The 10,705-nt window shown below is 52.5% G+C and overlaps 1 protein-coding gene across 9 annotated transcripts in view; it reads left to right on the top strand.

Moving 5' to 3' along the window:
- The first annotated feature begins 5,461 nt into the window (after positions 1-5,461).
- PTPRH (protein tyrosine phosphatase receptor type H) overlaps positions 5,462-10,705 on the top strand; it is a 32,200-nt gene continuing 26,956 nt past the window's right edge. For 8 of the 9 annotated variants that reach the window (XR_013410323.1, XR_013410322.1, XM_077981866.1 and 5 more), the window contains exons 1-4: positions 5,462-5,617; positions 6,889-6,922; positions 7,133-7,390; positions 9,410-9,676. Coding sequence is in view for 7 of the 9 variants with exons in the window: in XM_077981866.1 (XP_077837992.1) it covers positions 5,567-5,617; positions 6,889-6,922; positions 7,133-7,390; positions 9,410-9,676 (610 nt within the window). In the remaining 2 variants the exon portion in view is untranslated. The remainder of the gene's footprint in view (positions 5,618-6,888; positions 6,923-7,132; positions 7,391-9,409; positions 9,677-10,705) is intronic. The other variant, XM_077981862.1, reaches the window with a different exon arrangement.

Genomic DNA, 10,705 nt, shown 5'->3' with positions numbered 1-10,705 from the left:
GAGCCAGTTAAATCTCTTTTCTCTATAAATTACCCCGTCTCAGGTCTTTCTTTTTTTTTTTTCTTTTTCTTTTTTTTTTTGAGACAGAGTCTCGCTCTGTCGCCCAGGCTGGAGTGCAGTGGCCAGATCTCAGCTCACTGCAAGCTCTGCCTCCCGGGTTCACGCCATTCTCCTGCCTCAGCCTCCTGAGTAGCTGGGACTACAGGCTCCCGCCACCTCGCCCGGCTAGTTTTTTGTATTTTTTTTAGTAGAGACGGGGTTTCACCGTGTTAGCCAGGATGGTCTCGATCTCCTGACCTCGTGATCCGCCCGTCTTGGCCTCCCAAAGTGCTGGGATTACAGGCTTGAGCCACCGCGCCCGGCCAGGTTTTTTTTTTTTTTTTTTTTTTTTTTTTTATACTTTAAGTTCTAGGGCACATGTGCACAACGTGCAGGTTTGTTACATATGTATACCTGTGCCTTGTTGGTGTGCTGCACCCATTAACTTGTCATTTACATTAGGTAAATCTCCTAATGCTATCCCTCCCCCGTCAGGTATTTCTTTATAGCAATGAAAGACTGGCCTAATATAGATGGGGCGATTTCCAGGGGCTTCCATTTCTTCTTTCCACCATCAAAGCTTTCACATTACAGATCAGGGAAGCCAAAGCGTTGTGTCTGCCATTTTATGAGTAGGTCGATTTCAACTTCACTCTCAAGGCCTGAGGAAGGAGCCACACGGGGTCTTTAGAGCCCCCTTGACCCACTGTGCGATGGTCTTTAGGTAAATCCTCCATTCGTTACCTGACTCCCCCAAGCACACCAGTCAGACCAGGATTCACAGCGACCTTTGTGTCCCTACAAATTAGGATTGAGTCAGAGTCAGAGTCCAGTAATCTTTTCTCTTTCTCTAATCCCCAGCGACTGTGGACATTGGCCTTTAGGAAAAACTGGGAGAAAGGTTTACAGTGTATGCTTTGACTATTATCAGTGAGTCCTCCCTGGGGGAAAAGCATCCCCTACACGGAAGGGATTCCAAGACCGAGAACTGGCTCAAGACTGCTAACAGGTGCGAGGCTTTACGGGTGGACGTGCTGGTGCCTCACCCAGATCTCCTTTGCAGGCACTGAACACTCATTCCTAAGCAGTGTGTCGGCTGCTGGCAGATGCCACGTTCTCAAGAGACTTGCTGTTGGCCGGGCGCAGTGGCTCACACCTGTAATCCCAGTACGTTGAGACACCGAGGCAGGTGGATCACATGGGGTCAGGAGTTCGAGACCAGCCTGGCCAACATGGTGAAACCCTGTCTCTACTAAAAATACAAAAACTGGCCAGGCGCGGTGGCTCACGCCTGTAATCCCAGCACTTTGGGAGGCTAAGGCGGGCGGATCATGAGGTCAGGAGATCGAGACAATCCTGGCTAACACGGTGAAACCCCGTGTTTGTATCTACTAAAGATATAAAAAATTAGCCAGGCATGGTGGCGGGTGCCTGTAATCCCAGTTACTTGGGAGGCTGAGGCAGGAGAAAGGCATGAACCTGGGAGGCAGAGATTGCAGTGAACCGAGATTGTGCCGCTGCACTCCAGCCTGGGCGACAGAGCAAGACTCTGTCTCAAAAAAACAAAACAAAACAACAACAACAACAACAAACGAAAAGTAACTGGGTGTGATGGCAGGTGCCATAATCCCAGCTACTCCAGAGGCTGAGGCAGGAGAATCATTTAATCTGGGAGGTGGAGGTTGCAGTGAGCCAAGATGGTGCCACTGCACTTCAGCCTGGGTGACAGAATGAGAGCAAGACTTCATCTCAAAAAAAAAAAAAAAAAGAAAGAAAGAAAAAAGAAAATAGAGACTTGCTCTTGCTCTTGACCTGAGAGGGATGTGTTTTACTAGCTAAGAAAGTCATGAAACTCTCGTCCCTGGAGAAGCCCATAGACAAAGATTAGAGGTTAAAAGTTCAGATCCTGTCTCTGTGATGGGATCCCTCTGAAGTGATAGCCTCCCTTGGCTCCTTCCTCTGCCCTATACTGCTTTCATCACTCTCTTTCTTGTGAAAGCAAACCCTCAAACGTTTATGAGTGTCTGAACCCTTGCCTCAGGCTCTGCTTCTGGGAAACCTGAGCCAAGGCCCTGTGCTGCCCCACTGTGGTGACTCTGGTGCCTGCTCACCAGAGCTAGAGATGGTATCATATACACCAAGTAACACTGTCTTGGTGCTTCTTATCACACTGGTAAGAGGAATTGAAAAGAACTCAGGTGGTGAGGGTCATGCTAACAGGGTCTCTCATCAGTGGCTCCTTGGGAATTTCTGCTCTTAAGGGGGAAAGAGGAGCACGGCTGAGTCTCTCCTGAGGTTGCTGCTAAGATGTTGGCTGGGGCTGCATTCATCTGAAGACTGGACTGGGAGTTGGAGGGCCCACATCCAAGGTCCTACAGGTTTTTTTTTTTTTTTTTTTTTTTTTTTTTTTTTGGGGCGGAGTCTCGCTCTGTCGCCCAGGCTGGAGTGCAGTGGCGCGACCTCGGCTCACTGCAAGCTCCGCCTCCCGGGTTCCCGCCATTCTCCTGCCTCAGCCTCCCGAGTAGCTGGGACTACAGGCGCCGCCACCACGCCCGGCTAATTTTTTTGTATTTTTAGTGGAGACGGGGTTTCATTGTGTTAGCCAGGATGGTCTCGATCTCCTGACCTCGTGATCCGCCCGTCTCGGCCTCCCAAAGTGCTGGGATTACAGGCTTGAGCCACCGCGCCCAGCCAGGTTTTGTTTTTAGTGTGCCTTCCCCACACACAGGCAGCTGCTCCATGAGGATTTTGGAAGCTGGGGAATGTGGGCCATTTTGTGGAGTGGTTGATTTTTTTTGTTGTTGCTTTTTGTTTTTTGAGATGGAGTATCCCTCTGTCACCCAGGCTAGAGTGCAGTGGTGTGATCTCGGCTCACTGCAGCCTCCGCTTCCCAGGTTCAAGTGATTCTCCTGCCTCAGTCTCCTGAGTAGCTGTGATTACAGGTATGCACCATCACGCCCAGCTAATTTTTGTATTTTTCAGTAGAGTTGGCCACCATGTTGGCCAGGCTGGTCTTGAATTCCTGACCTCAGGTGATCCGCCCACCTCGGTCTTCCAAAGTGCTGGGATTACAGCCGTGAGGCACCATGCCTGGCCAAGGAGTTGGGTTTTGAAGAGAAGGCAAGTCGAGTGTGGTAGGATGGTGGGTGTGGAGTCAACATAAGTAATGTGGTTTTTTCAGACAGGGAGGGTGAGCATGTTTATAAGTTGGAGATCTAGATGGGAGGGAAGAGAGAAAGAAAGAGGGAAGAGAGAGAGAGTGAGTGGGGGAGAGGGAGACGGAGGGAGGGAGAGAGAAAGAAAGAGGGAAGAGAGAGAGAGTGAGTGGGGGAGAGGGAGACGGAGGGAGGGAGAGAGAAAGAAAGAGGGAAGAGAGAGAGAGTGAGTGGGGGAGAGGGAGACGGAGGGAGGGAGAGAGAAAGAAAGAGGGAAGAGAGAGAGAGTGAGTGGGGGAGAGGGAGACGGAGGGAGGGAGAGAGAAAGAGAGAGAGAGAGAGAGAGAGAGAGAGAGAGAGATCAAAAAGTATAAGGGAGACAGCTAGGTGTGGTGGCTCATGCCTGTAATCCCAGGACTTTGGGAGACCAAGGTGGGAGGATCACTTGAGCCTAGGAGTTCGAGACTAGTCTGGGCAACATAACAAGACCCTGTCTCTATTTAAAAGAGAAATTTAAGATATAAGAGAGAAACAGAGAAAGTTTAGAACAGAAACACAAGTGCCTGGCAGGAATGACATCCGGTGCCTACTGAAAGGAAACTTCTCGCAACCAAACCCTTCTGTGTACAGATGGGGAAACCGAGGCTCTCAGAGACAGAGAAACTGACTTCCCAAGAGCAGTGGTGTGAGAACTTATTTATTTATTTTGTTTATTTTGAGACAGAGTCTTTCTCTGTCCCCCAGGCTGGAGTGCAGTGATGCAAACACAGCTCACTGCAGCCTCCACCTCTTGGGCTCAACTGATTCCCCCTCCTCAGCCTCCTGAGGAGCTGAGACCACAGGCATGCACCACCATGCCTGCTAATTTACTTTTACTTTGTATAGAGACGGGGTCTCCCTATGTTGCCCAGGCTGGTCTTGAACTCCTGGGCTCAAGGGATCCTCTCGCCTCAGCCTCCCAAATTGCTGGAATTACAGACATGAGTAACCATGCCCAGCTGTTTTCTTTTGTGAGACAGGGACTCACTCTGTCACCCAGGCTGGAGTTCAGTGGCACAATCACAGCTTACTGCAGCCTTGACCTCCCAGGCTCAGGTGATCCTCCCACCTCAGCCTCCCGGGTAGCTGGGACTACAGGCGTGCACCATGCCTAGGTAATTTTTTTCTTTCTTTTTGTTTTTCTTTGCAAAAGATGGGGTTTTGCTATATCGCCCGGGCTGGTCTCAAACTCCTGGGCTCAAGTGATCTTCCCACTTCAGCCTCCTGAGTAGCTGGGCACACACCAACATGCCCGGCTGGGGTTTGTATTCTTAACTTCCAGACTACATGTGAGATTAAGGCAGTTCACCTGTGCACATAATTATAAGTCAACAAAAACACCTTGAAAAGCCCTGGGTGTCAGGCCCCTTCTGAGCACAGGTGACCTAGGGATGAACTAAAAATAAATGTGACTAAGATTCATCAAGTGTTTAAAACGGGCCAGGCTTTGTTCCAAGACTGTCCACGTAGTAACTCATCTATTTATCTTAGCATATTTACAAGGGTGCCCATTCTTTAGAGATGACGAATCTGAGTCACTGAGGACTTAAGTCATTTGCCCAGGGTCAGATGAATATCTGATGATGAATATGAATATGCAGATGATATGCAAATTAGAAGAATCTGTGGTGTGGAAGACAGCGCACAGGGTCCTGACTGGGCTAGAAAGGCCCCGGGCCCAGCGTGGGTCATTTCCAAGCTGAATCCTAATGGAGGAGTAGGTAGGAGACTGTTGGGGGGAAAGTAGGCAGGTGCACCTAGGACTGGTGGGGCAGACAGTCTAGGCAAAGGCCAGCAGGTGGGAGCCCGCTGGGCTCATTTTGTGAGAGCTGCAGGGGCTTGTGGGAGACGGAGAGGGGAAAGGCCTCAGAGCCTGAATGGAAGAGCGTGCTCCAGGGACGAGGGGCGTGAGGTCTAAGCCCCAGGCTGCTCTTGATATGTGATCACCCAGCAAGGAGACAAGGGAGTCAGCTGGCCTTTCTCTCAACACCTCCCGCTCTCATCCTGTGCCCCACGACCCACGTTCGTGCAGCAGTGGGACGCAGCACCCAGTACCTCGGATGCAGAGGGAGATTTCAGGGGACAAAGTGGAGTGGGGCTGGAGAAAGGATCGGAGGCATCTCCAGTGTCAGAGCTAGAGGCAGCGGTGAGGGAGGAAGGTGAGGGCCAGCGGGGCAGGGCTGGGAGCTGGGTTCCACTTCCTCCTCCTCCCCTTCCCGCCCTGGCCTCTGGCTTCACCAATGATCTGGGAAAGGGGAAATCCTTGAGTATAAAGTCCAGCAGGTGGAAGGACCAGGCCTGGGACTCCTGGGTCCCCAGCAGTATCTGGAGGCATGGCTGGGGCTGGCGGGGGCCTCAGGGTCTGGGGGAACCTGGTGCTGCTGGTAAGTGCTCCCCACCCAGAGCGGGCTCCCAAGGCAGGGACTCCCAGGTCTGAGGGAGAAGGAGCTGGGTCCCTGCACCTCGATATTGAGGAATTAGGTGCCAAAGATCCCCTGGAGAAGGAAGAGGGCTTCAGGCTTGGCAGAAACTGTAGCAGAGTCTTACACCCGGGCTCTTAGACACTGCTGTGTCTGCTGCGGGGACACCGGCTTCACCCGGGCTCTTAGACACTGCTGTGTCTGCTGCGGGGACACCGGCTTCACCCGGGCTCTTAGACACTGCTGTGTCTGCTGCGGGGACACCGGCTTCACCCGGGCTCTTAGACACTGCTGTGTCTGCTGCGGGGACACCGGCTTCACCCGGGCTCTTAGACACTGCTGTGTCTGCTGCGGGGACACCGGCTTCACCCGGGCTCTTAGACACTGCTGTGTCTGCTGCGGGGACACCGGCTTCACCCGGGCTCTTAGACACTGCTGTGTCTGCTGCGGGGACACCGGCTTCACCCGGGCTCTTAGACACTGCTGTGTCTGCTGCGGGGACACCGGCTTCACCTGGGTTCTTAGACACTGCTGTGTCTGCTGCGAGGACACCGGCTTCACCTGGGCTCTTAGACGCTGTTGTGTCTGCTGCACGGGACACTGGCTTCAGGCGACACACAACTGTGCTCACAATGACTGACGGACAGGGAGCAGCCCCTCCTTCCTCAGACTAGGAGTCCAGACCCCAGGCCCTCCTCCCTCAGACCCAGGAGTCCAGACCCCAGCCCCTCCTCCCTCAGACCCAGGAGTCCAGACCCCAGCCCCTCTTCCCTCAGAACCAGGAGTCCAGGCCCCCAACCTCTCCTCCCTCAAACCAGGGGTCCAGATCCCCGCCCCTCCACCCTCAGACCCAGGCCCCCAGGCCCTCCACCCTCAGGCCAAGGTTCCTGTTCCCCAACCTTGGTTTTTTTCTCTCTTCCCAGTGTGTTCATTGCTCTCTGCCCTCGGTTTTCAAGGCCATATATTTCGGGAAATGAAATCATTAATTTTATCTCTCGGCCTTCTTGGGTGGAGCCAACCCCAGCCCCTGACTCCGCCCCTGCCGTGCTCCCGCTTCTCGACCCAGGAAAGATGGTTTGGGTGACCTTCGTGACAGCCAACCTAACGGGGGCCCCACCCTCCCGTGCAAGGGTGACTCATGGGGCGGGGGACCAGCCGCTCCTCCCAGCCCCGCAGCCTCACTGGGCGGAGGAGTGGTAGAGAGGCTGACTCCGTTTTCTCTGGGTTCCCTCCAGGGCCTGTGCAGCTGGACGGGGACCAGGGCGACCGGTGAGTGACCCCTGCCTGAACTCACTGCCCACTCGAAGAGGTGGGACCGCAACTGCCATGAACCTCTGGGGGGTCCGCGTGGGGCCCAGTGGTCCGTGGTAGGGCTTATGAGCGCTGTTGTTTCTGGACTCGGGGCACGAGCTCAAGGGGTTGGGAGAGATGGCACTGACCTGGTTCCCTTTTCACCAGACCCTCCTTCCCAATTCTCAGCCCCCAACCCAGTGAGAAACCTGACAGTGGGGACTCAGACCACCAGCTCCATCTCCCTGAGCTGGGAGGTCCTCGATGACCCACAGAACTCCACCTACCGGGTTCAGTGCACTGGAGACTGTGGTAGAACCGAGACACGAACCACAACATACACCGTCACCGTGGATGGACTTAAACCCGGGTCATTGTGTACGTGTTCTGTGTGGGTGGAGAAAGACGGAGTAAACAGCTCTGTGGGGACTGTCACTACTGCCACAGGTAAGAGGCAGCTGCTGTTTTATTTTTATTTCTTTTGTTTGTTTGTTTGTTTGTTTGTTTTTTGTTTTTTGAGACGGAGTCTTGCTTTGTCGCCCAGGCTGGAGTGCAGTGGCGCGATCTCGGCTCACTGCAAGCTCCGCCTCCCGGGTTCCCGCCATTCTCCTGCCTCAGCCTCCTGAGTAGCTGGGACTACAGGCGCCCGCCACTGCGCCCGGCTAATTTTTTGTATTTTTAGTAGAGACGGGGTTTCACCGTGGTCTCAATCTCCTGACCTTGTGATCCGCCCGCCTCGGCCTCCCAAAGTGCTGGGATTAGAGGCGTGAGCCACCGCGCCCGGCCTATTTTTATTTCTTTTGTAAGGACAGTGGTAGGCGGTGGTTGAAAGCTGACAAAATGCGACAGGTTCTTTAGTCCAATCGAAACACAGTGGAAGCTACACATGAGAATTTCAATTTTTCTGTCAGCCACATAAAAATAAGTAAAAAGAAACTGGTCCTCCTGTCTCTCCAAAAAAATTTAAAAATTAGCTGTGGTGGCGTGTTCCTGTGGTTCCATCTCCTCGGGAGGCTGAGGTGAGAGGATCACTTGAGCTCGGGAGGCAGAAGTTGCAGTGAGCTCTGATTGGACCACTGCACTCCAGCCTGGGCAACAGAGAGAAATCCTGTCTCAAAAACAAACAAACAAACAAACAAAAAAAGAAAGAAAGAAAGAGAAAGAAACAAATAAACTAAATTACTATGAGACATTTTATGTAGTCCATCAGATACATTTTTTTTTTTTTTGAGACAGAGTCTCGCTCTGTCGCCCAGGTTGGAGTGCAGTGGCATGATCTTGACTCACTGCAACCTCTGCCTCCCAGGTTCAAGCGATTCTCCTGCCTCAGCCTCTCAAGTAGCTGGGATTACAGGCACGTGTCACCATGGCCGGCTGACTTTTGTATTTTTTTATTTTTTTGAGATGGAGTCTTGCTCTGTTGCCCAGGCTGGAGCGCAGTGGCCGGATCTCAGCTCACTGCAAGCTCTGCCTCCCGGGTTCTCGCCATTCTCCTGCCTCAGCCTCCCGAGTAGCTGGGACTACAGGCACCCGCCACCATGCCCGGCTAGTTTTTTGTATTTTTTAGTAGAGACAGGGTTTCACCGTGTTAGCCAGGATGGTCTCGATCTCCTGACCTCGTGATCCGCCCGTCTCGGCCTCCCAAAGTGCTGGGATTACAGGCTTGAGCCACCATGCCCGGCCGACTTTTGTATTTTTACTTGAGATGGGGTTTTGCCATGTTGGCCAGGCTGGTCTCGAACTGCTGACCTCAGGTGATCCACCTGCCTTGGCCTCCCAAATTGCGGGGATTAGAGGTGTGAGTTACCACACACAGCAGATACAAAATATTATCACTTTGACATGTAATCAATATAAAAAGAATCATTAAGGCCGGGCGCGGTGGCTCAAGCCTGTAATCCCAGCACTTTGGGAGGCCGAGACCATCCTGGCTAACCCGGTGAAACCCCCTCTCTACTAAAAAAATACAAAAAAATAGCCGGGCGAGGTGGCGGGCGCCTGTAGTCCCAGCTACTCGGGAGGCTGAGGCAGGAAAATGGCGGGAACCCGGGAGGCGGAGCTTGCAGTGAGCTCAGATCCGGCCACAGCACTCCAGCCTGGGCGACAGCGCGAGACTCCCTCTCAAAAAAAAAAAAAAAAAAAAAAAAAAAGAATCATTAAATATATACACCAAGTACATACCCACAAAAAATATAGATATACAAAGGATTAATGAGATAGTTGACATTCTTAATTTCACACCAACTCTTCAAAAGCCGGTGTGGATCTCACACTAATGGCTCATCTCATTTCGCAAAAGCCACATCACGAGTGCTCAACACTCACGTGGAACTCGCGGCTGCCACACTGGACGGTGCAGAGCTGGGCCTCCCTGCCTCCACCTGCTGGATCCAGTGGTTAAGGAAGGGCCGGAAAGTTCGAGGGCCAGAAACGACAACTCATTTCCCCTCCTGTACTGGTTTTCAGCTCCCAACCCAGTGAGAAACCTGACAGTGGAGGCTCAGACCAACAGCTCCCTCGCCCTGACCTGGGAGGCCCCCGAGGGCCCAGACCCACAGAACTCCACCTACTGGGTTGAGTATACCAGAGACAGTGGCAGAAGCGAGACTCGAAGCACAACAGACACCAACATCACCGTGGATGGACTTGAACCCGGTTCTTTGTACGCGTTTTCCGTGTGGGTGGAGAAGAATGGAATCAACAGCTCCCGGGAGACCGGAAATGCCACCACAGGTGAGAGGCAGTTGCCATTTGTTTGATCTCTTATTTGTTTAAGGGACAGTAGGCAGGAGAACAGGGCCGATTGTCCAGTCCATAGTCCCTCTGGGCCACATTGAGCCAGGTACCCACGTCCATATCCTGGGGCAGTCTCAGCTCAGGAGATGAAGAAGGAATGAATGTCCATGGTATCTCCAGCTGCGAAGCTGGGGCCGGTCTGTGTCTAGAACTCTCTAGAATGTGGACCATAATGCCCAGGAGCATCTTCCTGCACCGACAGGAATGTGTAGGGGCCAAGGCATATTACCTGAGCTTTCAAGGAATGAGATACTGTGAGTGGGGACACTCTGACCCTCTGACTCTTCTTCTAGTTCCCAACTGTGTCACATATTGAGGCTGGAAACTCAGATCGTCAGCTCCATGACCCTGATGTGGACAGTTCCCTGTGTCTACACCTCCATTATCCAATATGGTAGCCACTAGCCACACGTGGCTATTAGATTTAAACTCATTGAAGTTGCATGAAACTGCAAATTCAATTTCATGTTTCATATGTTTGAAAGCCCTGTTGAGGCCAGGCGCGGTGGCTTCCGCCTGTAATCCCAGCACTTTGGGAGGCCGAGGCGGGTGGATCACGAGGTCAGCAGATTGAGACCATCCTGGCTAACACGGTGAAACCCCGTCTCTACTAAAAATACAAAAAATTAGCTGGGCGAGGTGGCGGCGCCTGTAGTCCCAGCTACTCGGGAGGCTGAGGCAGGAGAATGGCGGGAACCTGGGAGGCGGAGCTTGCAGTGAGCCGAGATGGCACCACTGCACTCCAGCCTGGGTGACAAAAACAAAAAAAATGAAAAAAAAAAAAAAAAGCCCTGTTGAACAGCTTCCATTTCTTTCTCTGTTCTCCTACCGTACTTGAAGGTGGGAGAACATTTTCGTCATTGAAGAAGCTCAGTTAGAAAGTGCTGACTCAGGTCCTTGCTACTCAAAACGTGATCCGTGTGTAGGTGGCATCCATGTTTCTGAGATCTGATTGGAAATATATTG

The sequence above is a fragment of the Macaca mulatta genome, chromosome 19 (assembly GCF_049350105.2).
Source record: "Macaca mulatta isolate MMU2019108-1 chromosome 19, T2T-MMU8v2.0, whole genome shotgun sequence".
NCBI classification, from domain to species: domain Eukaryota; kingdom Metazoa; phylum Chordata; class Mammalia; order Primates; family Cercopithecidae; genus Macaca; species Macaca mulatta.
Note: the sequence above shows the minus strand (reverse complement) of the source record. Positions and strands in the feature narration are given on the sequence as shown.